The sequence below is a fragment of the Nothobranchius furzeri genome, chromosome 2 (assembly GCF_043380555.1).
Source record: "Nothobranchius furzeri strain GRZ-AD chromosome 2, NfurGRZ-RIMD1, whole genome shotgun sequence".
Classification (NCBI taxonomy): Eukaryota; Metazoa; Chordata; class Actinopteri; order Cyprinodontiformes; family Nothobranchiidae; genus Nothobranchius; species Nothobranchius furzeri.
In genome coordinates, this window is record NC_091742.1 from 19,859,024 (window position 1) to 19,875,180 (window position 16,157).

At 44.6% G+C, this 16,157-nt stretch overlaps 1 protein-coding gene across 17 annotated transcripts in view; it reads right to left on the reverse strand.

The window, feature by feature from the left end:
• LOC107378159 (neurexin-3b) overlaps positions 1-16,157 on the reverse strand; it is a 455,269-nt gene that overhangs the window by 11,942 nt on the left and 427,170 nt on the right. For all 17 annotated transcript variants that reach the window (XR_011516660.1, XR_011516662.1, XM_054748395.2 and 14 more), the window contains one exon: positions 3,043-3,121. Coding sequence is in view for 15 of the 17 variants with exons in the window: in XM_054748395.2 (XP_054604370.2) it covers positions 3,043-3,121 (79 nt within the window). In the remaining 2 variants the exon portion in view is untranslated. The remainder of the gene's footprint in view (positions 1-3,042; positions 3,122-16,157) is intronic.

Consider the following 16,157-nt stretch of genomic DNA (forward strand, 5'->3'; position numbering starts at 1 on the left):
GAGGGAGGGGTGGGGGGTGGGGGTGGGGCAATTAGTCTGAGCTGCGGGACAGTCCAGGAGGGTGCATACCACAAATGCCTTCTACTTGGAGCAACAGATAGAATAGAAAAACAGATATACTTTGTGGCAATAAAAGTCTTTTTATGCCATCTGCATTCAAACAGACATGTGTATGCAGAGAGGCCAAAAGAGAGGCGGACTCAAGATGGCGGGGGAGGAGTTGGAGGGGTTAACACTCGGAAGGGGTCAGTCTTTCACACACAACTTTCTAGAGACAGAATAGGGTTCTCGGCACAAGACCAAAAAAAATGGATGATGGCAAGAAAAGATTTTGTTGCCGTTCATTTCCCCTGTGTTGTATCAAAGATGGGGGGAGGGGGGCTGGGGTAATATGATCTCTTTGGAAGTCATTTGGCACAAAAAAGATGAGCACAAACGTGATGAGGAGGAGCGGTGTGATTTTTTTTTTCCAACCACCAAAAGTTCATGCGGCACGAGATGAGGCATAAACGGGAGGAGCGGCTCTATCCTTGCTTGGAGGACGGGTGATGGTGGTGATGGTGAGGATGATGAGGACAGCAAAGGAACAAGAGCAATGACACTGATGGGAAAAATAAATGACACAACCACAGCACAAACCAAATCAAAACCACCCAGTTCCACCCACCCTCCACCCCAAAGAGAAAAAAAACTCACATCTTTAGCAATCCAGCTCATGTTCACATGTGCACCACAGGAGGAAAAAACCCCCAAAACAACGAAAAGGAAACAACAGCATGACGTGCAACTGGCCATACAACTGGAAGCGGGGCAAGGAATGAGGATATGAATTTCTGTGTCAACATGGTGAAATGTACAGTTGATGTGAGTGTGTCTATGTTTCCACCATATGAGGGGAGGGTACCAGGTTCTACTGGTCAAACAAAACTTCCTTTTTTTGAGAATACTTGGGTTTGAGGTTTAAATACTCCACAGCTGTAAAAACGCCGGTTTGAGTGGGAAAACGACTCCTGTTGGGTTAGAGAGGCTTCATATTGAAACATCCAATGGTTGTGACGGTTTAAAGGTCATTAAGGTCCACAGAATGAGCAGAAACGTTACAATTTAAAGACCAAGTTCACTTGTTCTTTTCATTTGCTGTGGTCTCTAGTAAAAACGAATGTCTGTGTATCAATCTCTGTGGGAGCAAAGGCTCTCGCTCTCCTGTTTCAGGAGCTAAAATCAAGCCACATCAGAGTTAAGCTCCAGAAGGCAGCTTTTAGAGACTTATTTCCTGATACTCTGACATCTTGCCTCTGATTGGCTAACTGCAACGTGACTCCGGACATCTTGCCTCTGATTGGCTAACTGCAACATGACTCTACCACTGACACAATTAGCTCTGCAACGTTGATGTTTTATCTCCGCAAACAACACAAGCCTGGAGAAGTTCTGCTGCGTGGTGGAGTTGCTAATGCTAACAGTTAGCTTCTACTAGTCGAGATGTTCTGTACTGTTTCCTGGATCTGTGAGGCTTTTCAAATCCAAGAGTTTCCCCATCTTCTTTGCATCGACGGCTAATGCGGGAGACAGGTGTAGCAGCCTGCGCGGTGGAGCCCCTGATTATAATTTAAAAATTACAAGTAGAAATGGTTTCTCAGTGGACTTGGCCTTCAGCGTATTTAAATTTGGGTTGTCATGTAGATGTTACCATAACAGGAACTCCATTTGCAGGAAGCACACTGACTCGGGGTGCTACCTAAAATATATTAATATAATAATTGACCCTCTGCTTAACAAGTCATCAAAATAAATAATGAACAAACGTCCACCATTAGAATACCTGGCTTCACCCTGAGATAAACATTTTGTGGTCTCCACCCACACATTAGAGGGGTAAAGTGGACATATGCTAAGTGTTTTAGCTGAGCCGTGTTGGGGCAGATTAGTGCGGCATCAATTAGTCCTCCGTGGTGGTATTTTGAAGGACAGTGGAGCAATCAAATAGCCGGAGCTGTTAATGATTTCCAAAGCGCCTACGGGGAGCAGCTTGTCAAACGCTGAGCCAGTTTTAATACAGCTCACAGTCTCCGGGTTTCCACCGCGTTATTAGGACATGTGCCAGCTGCTCCTGGGCACCAGTGTGACTGACAGCTGCTTGCTCTAAAAGTCATCCAAACCCAAGCTGCCTCAAAAACACTTCTGCTTTAAACTCTCAGGTAGCAGCTCTGGCTTTTGTTTCATTATTTCCAAACTCCACAGAGTGTCTTATCACTTTGATGCAATCACAAAGTGATACCTGTGAGTGTTTGTGTGGCTGCGTGTTTGTGCAGAGGGAGGAGGAAAGAGAAGATGATGTGCACAGAAATTCGAGGATATCTGTTCTCTATTAGAATGTTTCAGGTAAGGCAAGCCTTCGACAAGGAAACAAGAGGTACAAAACAAGAGAAGAAGAAGTAGTAGAAGAAGAAGGGAGGAAAAGGCTCTGTGGCAGTTAGTCTGCTACATATCAGTCTCTGGGCTGAAAGCATCTTTGTTCTCGAAAGAATCTCAAAATGTATCCTCTGTCAAGAGAGACGCACACACGCACAGCAAGAGAAAGTCAACTATGTACAGGACAGATACATTTTGAAGCATCAATGCAGGCGACATGCAGCTTGATACTAATTTCGTACTTTAAGTAAAGTTTTGCTCTCCATCGAGTGCTGAGAGAACAAAATTAGTATCAATGCTTCCTCATGTCTACAACCGGTTTCCCCATAGCTTAGTGTAACTTTAGAGGTCCTGATGACAAACGGTGTGCTTTTATTTACAGGTGAGGCTGTGACCTCCTGGGAAGTGTGCGTAGATACTGATTGTGTCTGTCTCCAAAGAGTTCTTAAAACTCTTGACTTCACACAAGAGTGTGTTTCTAACTAGAAAGGTGGTTACTTTTTAAGTTACACTTGAAGCTGCCATGGGGCATGATGCTAAGAGGAGAAGCTCCTCGGTAGCAAATCAAAGAAAGGTAGGGAGAAATAGACCAGGTTTCAGAGCAAGCACAGCTCGACACACTCATCCCACCTGTGTGTCCGGAGTCGCACTCCTCCAGGTCCTCGTCGTCGCTGGAGCACTCGGCGGACGAAACAATGTCATCTGTCGTCTGTTGAGAAGCACACACACACACACACACACACACACACGCACGAGGGAACACGGTTAGACCTGAAGTCATTCCACTCAAGGATATCTGTGCACACAGAACCCTCCGCCCGTCCTTCAGCTCAAATATATCACTCTGAGTCAATCATGTTTCACAGTGTTTATCATTCTTTACTTTATGTGCTTTCCACCTCCACAGATAATTGTTTTCCTTCACCCTCCGCGTTCTGCTTCCGATTATTTATCGTCCCTCTCCTCCTCCATCGTCCACGATCAATGGACCCACCAAGCCCGTGCTGATCAACAGCTTCCCAGCCCCTGATTTGTGCTCCAGGGTGCTGAAGGCAGGAGAGGATGGGCAGGCAGACTGGCTGGCTACACCTGGGCCAACCATGGATTATCTGCACCCTCCAGTTCCCACAATTCTGATTTATCCCTCCCACCCTCCATCCTTTGGGTCGACCCATGGAGGACAGAAAGGAATGTGTGTGTGGGTTGGGGGTGTGTGTTGTATTTCAGCGGCTGCGCTGGGCAGCCGGCATTTATTAGAATGAATCAGCGGGGCGATAAAATAAGCCCTGTCACCAAGCTGGGTTATGAAATCAGAGTGCTGATTGAGTTTTCCAGTCCTGGCCGGGGGTGTGGGGCTCTAAATATCATTGGGTTTGACAGACTAATGAAACGCGCCCCCGTGCTTGTTCTGCTGCATTCAACAGCCGTCCCCATCCACCATATGCTGAAGCACAACAAGCCAAATGGAGAAAAAGCAGATTTTTCAAAGCATTCTCCTAATGTGCACAATGATTACACACGATGGCCTGTGCTACTTTCTGTATCAGTACATTTGTAAATGTGTTAATGCGTGTTTATGCTCCTTGTGCATAAAGCACCACATTATGTACCGTACTCCAGCCTGAGTGAGAAGACCGAAACAGCCAAGCAAGAGGGCAGGCTCAAAACTAAATTGCTGTGAAATATGGCCTCGTGGTAAACATGACATTATTTATTGAAGCCACATTACGAGCGTAAAAGTCTTGGTTATTGCTTGTTATTATGATAGCAGCAGATGTGGGAGGCAGCCTCACGGAGGGAGATGAAACACCACTTCAAAGTCTGTTCCACCAGATTCCGGCCTGAACAAAAGCGCCGCGCTGAGCGCAGTCTCTGCTTCTCCTCTTGTCCGTTCATGCTTCAGCCGGTGTCGACATTTCAGCATTTCAGGAAGCGATCAGATGAACTTAATCTCATGTGAATTCCAGGTTACATGTTTAAAATATGAATAAACCATGGGTGTTTTTTTTTAAGTAGTATCATACTCGTGCTTTAATGTAGGAAATGATTTTAAAAGTTAGCTAAATCCGATGATATGAGACATTTTATGTCTGGGTAGACATTTAGTCACATGAATGTCAGATTTGTAGAATGTTCCTGTTAGCAGGTTTGCAAAGAAGAAAGTTAAGCAGCACTATGGACCCAGCCGCTGGATCAGGGGCCCGCTAGGGGAGAACTCCTGAGGACTGGAAGAAAGTCATTTACTCTGATAAATCCCTGTTCTTGAGTGGCGATTTCCTAGGGTGAGGGAATGGACTCACCGGGCCTTGCCACCAGACGTGTGAGTGTCACGTGACATCCGTGGCGCAGAGCACGCAGCAATTAGCCACCGTTATTTCCACCGGCTGCAAAACATCGCATTTGTCCCTGAATCATAGGGAAGCTTTTGGGCCATTCCCATCTGTACCGGGTCGGCCCGGGCCGGGTAGCCCCAGTCGGCCCCAGCCTGGCCCGGTTGATTCCACACATCCTTGCCTTAAGCCCATGTGGGCTGATTCTACCCACCAATCAGAGGCTAGCTCTAATGGAAGGTGTGGATTTGCTGTCAGCAGTGGGTGTGTTGGCCCTGGTCGGCCTGAAGCAGACCCCCTCGAGAAGAGGGCTGAGAATGAGCCTTGGTTGGCCCGGAAAAATACCAGGCCACCCAGATATGTAAACAACCTACGCTACCCGGCCCGGGCTGACCCGATACAGGTGGGAATGGCCCATTTGAGTCTTCTTAAACAAGCCACACTTCTAGAACTCATCAAGCTCAGCAGTTGAGATCGGGCGAGACGTAAACACAAACCATCGGAAACTTTCAAGACAAAAATCACATCAACAGTTTTCCGCAGATTAACAAGTAAAAAAAAAAAAGTACACCATCACAGTGAAACCTCGTAGGTAAACAGAACAGATACTAAACCACAGATGTTATTGGATACATGCTGGCATGCTTGTTATTGCGTGAACTGCTGAAATCATGGCTGGTCCTACAAATCACCAGTCACTTCATGACTTTGTGCGATCAACTGCGTGGAACACTTTGACAGTCGTCTCTTGTCTGAAACACTCTCAGTGGGAAGGAAGCTGGGTGGGTAAAACGTCTGTTACATTACGCAACGCTTACACATCCAGTGGAACGCCGGGGTTGCTCACAGTTTAGCCTCAGAACGCAGACATGAATAAAGAATGGTAGCTAAACATCCTCCCAGAGGAACTCCTCCGACTAGCTAAGGACATGCTGGTCGTAAACAAAGTAGGTCACAATGGATGCTGCTCATGTTACCGTCTGAGTTTGTGCTTTAGTGTTTTGGGGTGGTTTTTTTTTATTTTTCTCTCTACCCTGCAGGGAGCAGAGAAGGCATCTTTATTTCTCTCTCGTCCCTCCCCACCCTTGTGCAACCCCTTTTCCCTTATCTGCAAAATGGGAGCACCTTAGGGTTGCATGCTCACAGTTCCTATGATTTTTTGTCTGGTCTTGGAAATAGCTGTACTGAAACTACATCTCGTTGTGCTGGGACGCTGGTTCTTTGACAGTGAACTTCTATTCTATCTACAAATAAGCAGGATTGTGGGGATTTTTCTTCCGCTTGTAGAGTTTAGTCATCCTTAGTTTCAAGATCCTGAGTGTGCTACCCGCTAGCATTAGCGTTAGCCAATCTGCTTGTAGTTTAACTCTTGATCCCAAACTTTGGAGCATTTCAGCCTCGTACAATGGCTTGCGTCTTTGCTGGTTTATCTGTTTCCCTCCATGGCACCTAGACTGCCACATTCTGCACCAATAAAATCTGTTCAGACTGTGGTGCACACATTTAACTAAGCCTTGATTCAGTAAAAAATTATTTGAGGAATTAAACGAATTGAACCATTTGAGAATTCGTTTCAGCCCTAGAACAATGTCTTTTCTAGAGTGACAGGTAATGGACCTTATTTATAGCGTGCTTTTATATTGTAATTGATTGCTTTAAATGCTTTACATCATGAGTGACACTCACCTACTCATGCACACACTCACATCACCAATTTAACCATCAAGAGGTGGGTGGAAACAAACCTGAAATCCTGACAAACTCCAAAATCTGTCGTAGTGGCCGCACACCATTTTAGATGGGTCTCCATTCGCCGCGGTGCATTCACTTCCATTGAGGAAGTTGCTTACCCAACTAAAAAACACATTTTATCAAGCTTTTTCACAAAATCAGACAAAAGATATGGCATGATAATTAAAGTTAAAGTCCCATTAGTTGTCACACACTGATGTGTGTGCAAAATTTGTTCTCCGCATTTGACCCATCCCCTGGGGGAGCGGTGAGCTGCAGACACAGCTGTGCTCGGGAACTATTTGGTGGTTTAACCCCCCAATCCAACCCCTTAATGCTGAGTGTCAAGCAGGGAGGCATTGGGTCCCATTTTTTCAAAGTCTTTGGTATGACCCGACCAGGAATCGAACCCTGATCTCCCAGTCTCAGGGCGGACACTGTTGGGTATTTTTATAATTGTACCTTTTTGAGGCCTAAAAGATGCCCATTTTGTGTTATTAACACTTCATGAATCTCTGTTTTTGCCAACTGTTGCTGTTCATGAAAGGTTGAGCAAGGATGTTGATTGTGGGTTTCCAACTGAAAACTGTACCTCTGTAACCTGAGAAGGCCTGCCTTCTCCCCCATCCTTTTGCTGAATAAAGCCCCTGGGAAACTGAGGAGACGGGGGAGTGACGGGGGAAAAGCCTCGGAGGAGGTTTTTCCCTGCGTTAACTCTCCATTATTTTGGGGACTCAGGGTAAAATGTCTCCCTTATTGTCATGTGTGTTACTTCAGGTTCCAGGGTTATGGAGATGAAATATTACCACACATGTAATTACTTAACATTTTGGTGGAGAATGCGGGCATGCAGAGCTGGTGACCTGAAGGCTTTCCCCAGGAACAGAGGGGGGCTGGTTAGCTCCATGGAGGGGTTTCTGCGCCCAGCTCTCGCATGACGATTCATGGACATCACAAATAATCTCTCTCTCTCTGTGTGTGTGTCGTCCTTTAAGGTAATATGGGATAAATCTAAAATTACCTATCAGACACTATACCACTAGGCCACTGAGCTGGTAAATATTAGTAAACAAAATAAATACAAATTCTACCAGTTAGGCTAGAAAAGTCAATAGTAATACCATGTGATCTGTTTTCGACAGTACATCGGGTGTCGCAACTGTACACTGTAAGGCTGCACAAAAACAGGCATAGTTGCTCACCCTGCATTGACTTTGGAGAGTGAGAAGACCCATCCAATGTGGAGATGACACTGTTACACTCTCCAGTGCCCAATGGCGTGTCTACATATTCATGTCTATACTTCAGACAGCAGGTTTTCTGATATTTGGACATCTCGCCTCAGATTGGATAACAACAACTCTGCCACTGACTTGTAACGTGGAATGTTTTATCTCCAAAAATTACACAAGCTTGGAGTGTGGTGGAGTTGCTAATGCTAACAGTGAGCTGTTTCCTGGATGCTAAAACAACAACAGCCTTCCCCGTCACGAGTCAAGATGGGCGGGTCCATGAATGTTAAGTGACAGCATACCGTAAATCTATTGAAATTTTCTAATTCTAGCTTTTCACTATTTTCTATCTGAAGCTAATGCTGGAGATAGGTGTAGGAGACTATTTTCATGTTCAGCCTGCATGAAAAACTCAGAGTGACCGGTTATAATCAGCAATAAGATTTAAAAAAATGGTTTTTCAGTGAACCACACCTTTAATGAAACTGTCAGCAAAAGCCTTTGAAACACATGAGATGCTTGTTTCTATCCTTCAGTGAACCCTGAAAAAGTGAAGCAAGCAAACTTTGTGGAAACAAGCTCTTGCATCCTTACTGTTTACAGATGCAGCTCCACTGTTTACAGATGCAGCTCCACACTACAGGAGAACCTACTTCACAGATGACTGCACTGTAAAAGCTGCATATAAATGTTAGAGGAGGGCATGGTCCAAGACCCATCTGCTCCCTCTGGGTAAGAGACCCTCTCATCTTGATGACTCAGATCTCACTCAGAGAAGATGAAAAGAGCATTTAAAGTGTATTGTGTGAAATTTAGAGCTCAACTAGACATGCTTGAGATTTATTTTTATAATGATAAGATGCATCTCGTACGTCACATTGGTTCAGGTTGAAGCGCTAGTTATGAAAAGGCTCGCGGTGCCGTTTCTTTGCATTCGGACTAATGCAGAACTAATGAAGTAGGTCTAAATCGACCCGAGACCTTGATAATGACATATGGCACGAGGCTAGATGCTGTAAATGCAGAGAGAGGATATGGAGTGGAAGAGGCCCGGGCTTTGTAGTAGGGGCCCACAGCGGGGTAAGGCATAATGATGCGGTTGGCCAGCGGGACTACATAAACTGATTTCACAGCTGGGAAAACCCAATTCTCTGTCTAAATCTTCATACCACAAAGTGTCAGACATTTTAGCACCAAATGTGTTTTTCCAACATAATCATTTAAATAAAAGTTGTAATCTTCATCTCCAGGAGTCCAGGAGGTGGTGTTTCTGTGTGTGAATCTGTGTTATGCCATCTGAAGCACATCACATGCAAATCATTTTGTAAGGGAACAAAAGAAAAAAGGCAAAATAAAACCACTGGCTGCCATCCTGCTTATCTTGTTTACCCAGCTTTCAGCTGACACTCAAATTCCACAAACAAACACCACAGACGAATCAATAGCCAGACTTCATTAAAACAGCATTTACCTCTGACCACTTCAGCACAACAACCCAAAGGATCACACCGGCGATCGATGGAGATAGACAGCCTCCTTGGGACAAGAGTTTTTAAACATAAACAGCTTTCTCTTTGCTGCCGACGGCACACCGGCTAAATGTACAAAGATGGAGGGATTGTTTTGGCAAATCACCATTTCTGGGAACCATTTACAGGACAAACACAAATTCTTCCTAAGTCTAAAGATCGTCCAGATCCTTTTTGTGCTTCCCAGTTTTAACCCTACCTGATAATGTTTTCTTCATCTGGCTTTGAGAGCTGCCAAAACACGAGAAACCAGAGGTGAGTCCAAGTCACTGCTTTGCAAGTCACAAGTCATAAGTCTTTCCAGTCAAGTCTCGAGTCAAGTCCAAGTCAAAGACAACCAATCCAAGTCGAGTCTAAAGTCAGTGATGTGGAAGTCCAAGTCAAGTCCAGGTCCTTAACTTTGACTTTTCAAGTCATAATCAAGTCATCTGTCCAACTTCAATTTAATGACAATGATATTAAATACATTCCAGAAATAAAACTTCTTAAAGCTTCACTTATTTGCTCAAACAGGCAGAAAGTTCAACTGAAACTGATTATAAACAAAGTGCTGCTGCATTTAGCAGAACAAGATCAAACCCAGAACGAAGAATGGTTTATGATTTTTGTCCATGTCATGTCACTTTTGTGCTAAAATATCAACTATGCTCAAGTCAACAGATGCAAGTCGATTCAAGTCGCAAGTCATTAGCTTTCAAGTCTGAGTCAAGTCGTAAGTCCTTACCGATTTTATCAAGTCAAATCAGAAGTCATTAAAATAATGACTCAAGTCTGACTTGAGTCCAAGTCATGTGACTCAAGTCTACACTTCTGCGAGTAACCAACTTTAAATTTTCTGTCTGAACCCATCCTGTGCCACCACTGATGGAGGACCAATACTACCATCACTATTTGCTACAAGGCACTCAGTCCTCACTACAGTAAAATCACATCAAGAGTTTTCCAAACGGACAGGCGGAACAATCGAAGCAACTAAAGAAGCTGGGAAAAACAGATAATGGTTTAATTTCAGGACATTAGAAATGGAGAAAATCATAAAAATCCATATTAGTATCAGCTCGAGTGGCTCTGTGGGCTGCCACACTCTGCTTCATCAAGCGGTTAACGAAGCAGGTGTCTAATACATTTTCTCCAAGAGCAAATTAAATCCTGTATTCAACAAAGAGAAGCCAAACTTTTTACATGTTCACGTTTTTTTTTTATTCAGGACCAAAATGTTGGGTGGAAAAAAACTGGCAAACTGAAAAAAGCACAAATAGGGATCAAATGACAAAAGCATTTATTTCCATCCATTAAGTGTTTCTGTGGCTACGGAAGAGAGGACCACTGGAAAAACAAAGAATTCTGACTTTAATGTAAGAAGTCAAAAAGTCAGAATGATTTTTCTCTTGTTTTTTCCATTCGAGTGGCCTGAATCCCCTTCCATATGTCACAGCTGTTGATTCCCATCTCTGCAGCTAGATTAAGAACAGTGTGCTATGACTCATTAGTTCTACCTTTTAGCAAAATAAGTAAGAAACCCCTGCCTCTTTTGGAGCTCTATGCTCTTAGCTGTCATTTCAATAAAATATTCTCTTAGAAACAGTTTAGTATATTTTATTTTATTACCAGAGACAATCATAAGACGCCGAGTTTTGTCTATTGTCCCAAATTGGGACCCTGACCCTAACTTTGGGCACCACTAACTTAAATCCTTATCCCTCAGCTAGTAGAAGCTAACTGTTAGCATTAGCAACTCCACCACATGGCAGAACTCTTTCAGCCTTTCAAATTCAAATTCAAATTCTAAATATTAATCCCAGAGGGAAATTAGAGTTTCAGGACACACAAATTCTGAGATCAGACATACATACATGGCATAGACACATGACAAGAATTGGTGACTGTGGTCATTCGCAACCCGAGTCATGCTACCATTACAGATCAAGAGGGTTTATATGAAGATAGAGTCAGGGGGAGGGAAAAAAGGCACTTCAGAGTTACCCTCCACAGAGAGGGCAGCTTTGCTATGCAAAAAACACCTCAGACAGAAATGCACACAGACTCCAGACAATACAAAACATAAGTGTCCACTAGGTGGGGAGGTAGGGTTGGGACTCTCCACACTTCAGTGCGTGCAGCCGCATGGAGCAGAGCTCATCACCTCTGTTTGGACAGGGGAGGGAGATAATGGGTTAGAGGGCACAGTGACTCCTAGATACGGTTCCACGGCCTTCACCGGTCACAGTCCCGCCCAGGCTGGGATAGGGAGAAGAGTTACCATAGTGACGGCAACATTCCACATTTCTTCTGAGGAGGGAGTTATCACTTCAGCCTCACAGGCTCCAAGGGCACCAGATTCAGATAAAAATTGTCTTGGGGACAAACAGAGATACTTTCCTCTATGCCTTAGAGTTTTGTTGGCCTGCAACACCTCTAGATCCAATAATGGCGTAATTAATCTATCCCAATCTGTGCTGATCCGTCAACTCTCTCCTTGATGGAATCCACCTTTTGTGCCAAAGCCTGAATCTCAGCCAAAGTTCCAAGCTTTTGACTCATCTCGACAATTATATGAGTTTGTGCGTTCACAGCGCGATGCATTCCATCCCTGAGCTACGGGATTGAGCCAATAATCCTCGAAAGCTTATTAATTTTCCGGTAAGCCAGGTAACCGCTCAGGCCAAACAGCAGGAATCCTGACACCAAAACGACGAATATCCAGACGTCTTCAGAATCCTCTACAGACAGTTGAGAGAGGCAGATCAGGTTCCACTGTTTCCAGGAGTCCATGATACACCCAGCTGGCTCTGTCCCAGAGGGGCATCCGGGAGCCCCTTCTCCCGTTCTCATAACTGAAAAAAATGTGTCAATCGCGTTGAGAGATCAACTGACCAGATCCATGTTTAATAATTTCCAGTTTCCAGAAAAAATGCAGAAAGCGCCGTGCACACAAAGACAGGACAAAGAGCCAAAGGACAAAGATAAGAAGGGAGGGAGAGGAGAAAAAAAGCGCCTGTACTCTCCAAGAGCCGGAAGAAAACATTTATTATTTGTGGAGATAAAACATCAACATTGCAAAGAAAATAGTCAGTGGTAGAGTCGTGTTGCTGTTAGCCAATCAGAGGAGAGATGTACAAATATCAGGAAATAAGAGTCTAACTCCTGCCATCTGAAGCTACTTTCTCCTCCAGCTGACTTCTACATTCTCATATAGATGCATTCGTTCCTACTAGAGACCTCTGCAGACCGCCTCTGTCAGTGCTCCCCAGGGCAGCTGTGGCTACATCGAAGCTCATCACCATCAGAGTGTGAATGTGTGTGTGAATGGATGAATGATACACTGTAGTGTAAAGCGCTTTGGGAGTCCTTACTCTGAGAGGTGCTATACAAGTGCGGGCCGTTTATCATTTTGTTAAAATATGAGTAAAGTTGACCTTTCAAAAGTAATTGACCCACACTTGTATATTTATCCATTCACACACACATTCACACACTGATGGTGATGAGCTACAACTTAGCCACAGCTGACCTGGGGCGCACTGACAGAAGTGAGGCTGCAGAGCACAGCTGCCACCGGTACCTCCAACCACCACCAGCAGGCAAGGTGGGTAAAGTGACTTGCTCAAGGACACAACAGCAGCATTCTCAGCCTGAGGGTTGGGATCGATCCTACAACCCGCTCTACTTCCTGAGCTGCAGCTGCCCCACTCTAATGATGCATGATGGGATTTCAGGTACTAGCTACATTTGCACCCATCATAAGGAGTTTACATCCTCTGAAACACTGTACTGAATACTAAATATGAGACTTTGTGTAAGTGGGCAAAAATAAATGTAAAGTGGGGTCCTCGTCCAGCGATAAACAAACTTCAACTTAAAACAGAGTCACAGTCTGAGCTAACGACCAGCTATTGCTTAAACTATTGCACTCTGACGGCCGAGTCTCAGGGTTATTCCAATTAAACAAGAAATATTTCAAGCTGGGAAAAATATTCATCAACTACATGGATGGTAACGAGAGCAGCTGCCTCATCTGCTGCTGTGGCTGCAGCTGAATATTCTGCTGAGCCTGACAGTGATTTGATTGGTCACATCAAAGCGAGCGCTCGCGCTCAGCAGTGGGAGACAATGACATAATGCACTCGACGACTGTCTATAGTTCCCCCTTGGGTCGGTGGAAGCAGTGTAACTCAGCTGTGGTCCCCAGGCTACAAACACAACATGAGATGTGAGTGTGAACAGAGCTGCGTCTGAGGGAGGATGCTGGGATCTGGGTGCTTAAGTGCGCCACACTGAGTCATATCATTGGTTGGGGGGGTATTGCGGTCCTATCATAACAAATGACCTTCATGTGTTTTTATGTCCACGGGCTGGAGGGACTACAGAGAAGCAAGGCCTTTTGGAGAGCGAGGAAGGGGACACGACATAATAGATCCATATTACGGCCTCGCTATGAAACCCAGTTTGGTTTATTCACAATGCCACACAGCTCTGCGCCTCCAGCACATTTTGTGTTTTTCTGATGGGACTAAACATAAAAATAGGGACAAGAAAACATCTACTTCATTTAGCATGTCACCCTGGTCATCATCACTCCACACTTTCAATGTAATCATTGTTCTTAGAGCAAGCCATATGTTCATTTGTGCACTCTGGCCAATTAATATGATTGATTACATCCATTTATGAGGTGATTAACAAGCAGGCAAATCTTAGGGCAGCACAGTGCTCTATACCACAGAAATACGGGCAAACCCCTTATTTTATAAAGGAAGGTGTAAAATCTTGTTTACGGGAACTTCTTAGAGCAAGAGTTACGCCAGCAGCACCATTGAAGATAGAACATACTTGGGCCATCAGCTGCTTGACCCGTTACCGTGTCGACATAAATCCCACTTTTCCCAGAGCAAACATAAAACGTGTCACTTAGCCTTCAGTTGTTGTTCGGACTCCACAGTCATCAGATCTCAGGTGCAACAGGAGAGTCCCATCATGGATGTAACTGTGATGTTCAGTATGAACCAGAGAGGAACCCTGCGGAACATTTCCAACGCCTTGTTGAATCCGACAAAGAATCTACCCTGGAAAGGTGTCCCTAAAAATAACGTCCCGTGAGTTCATATTTTTATTATTAATACCACAAAAGATAAGCTGTGTGGTTTTTAAAGCTGAAAAAGTGACAGAAAGCTGAGTTCTTTCTTGCTGCTTTGCTAATCTCATCCCCTCGTATCACCAGCCCTCATATCCAAACAGGATAATCATCTCTGTGGCGAAAGCTTAGCCGTGCTATTGATGGCTGCATGATGGGTGTTTTATCATGTCCGATCTGAGCTTTGACAGCCTGACAAGGGACAGGCTTGTATTACAAGGGGAATCAATGACACCGCCACATATCCCTATCAATAGGCTGCCACAACTCTTTTACCTCTTGTTCTTGCTCTGTGATGGATAACATGCCCTATCCCCGAACGAGGAAACACAGTTGTTACTTTTTTAAAGTGTGACGTTATTTTGAGCTGCAGAAACAGACACGGTCCAGAAGCAACTTTTAGAGCAACATATTAAATGATTCCAAGAGTGGGCACCAGGGGTGGACCTTTCAATTCAATTCAATTCAATTCAAGTTTATTTATATGGCGCCAAATCACGACAAGAGTCGTCTCAAGGCACTTCACATAATAAACATTCCAATTCACAGTTCATTAAGCCAATCAGAAATAATGTTTCCTATATAAGGAACCCAGCAAATTGCATCAAGCCACTGACTAGTGTCAGTGACTATACAGCAATCCTCAGACTAAGCAAGCATGCAGCGACAGTGGAGAGGAAAACTCCCTTTTAACAGGAAGAAACCTCCAGAGGATCCTGGCTCAGTATAAGCAGCCATCCCCCACGACTCACTGGGGATCGAGAAGACAGAGCAGACACACACACACACACACACACACACACACACACACACACACACACACACACACACACACACACACACACACACACACACACACACACACACACACACACACACACACACACACACACACACACACACACACACACACACACACACACACACACGTTTAAATATAACTTGTTGGTGGGGCTGGCTGAGGCTAGCCAAATTTCCTTTGCTCCATGTAGTCAGCACATTTTATTTTCCTTTAAGACTTATGGAGGGATGAGGAGTGGGTGGGAAACAGCGTGAAAGGTGAAAACAGGAGACGAGAACATGATTTTAATTTGTTCGCTATTGCCACGGCAGCTTGGTTTCAACAGAATGGGTTACATGTGGAGTATTTCTGTTTTCCTTGAGGACCTGCTTCTGTACACCAAGCCAGTGAGGGGTGTTGCTTCACACCACGCTCTAATTGCCCTCAGACCATTGGCAGCCACTCTCAAACAGGGTCATTCATCTTCCCATGGAAAGAGAAATGGTCTTTGGCCCTGTTCTTTAGTCACCCCCATGCGGCTGCGAACAAGGTCATCACAGGAGCCCTACGACACAAACATACAGTATGTATAAAACGTAAATGGAGCTGGAAGATGGTAGCTTAGTTCAAGTGGATGGACGAGGGGGAGCATCTTCTCCAAGTGCCAGGCCATCCTCAGGTGGAATTGTAATTGCCGTTGTGGGTCCCGGTTTTGGCTTGTGTTACATGTGTAGCTCTGCCTTCTAACAGCGAGGAACTCATGTGGATGCGATGCTAAGCTGAGCAGAAAGCTGTGACCGGAGTAGAAGTTGAGGGACGACGAGAGGAAATGAGAGTGGGAGGAAGAACAAGATGAGAGTTTGCCCAAGAAAATGTTGCAAAGCAGGTCAGTGAAACATGAGTTTTTCCTTAGAACAGGACAGTGTCTTAGCTTAGAGTCCTCAGCGTGCACTATTGTCACATTTTATCAGTCATCTTTTTAAAAAATTAATCCACATTTTATATTTTCCA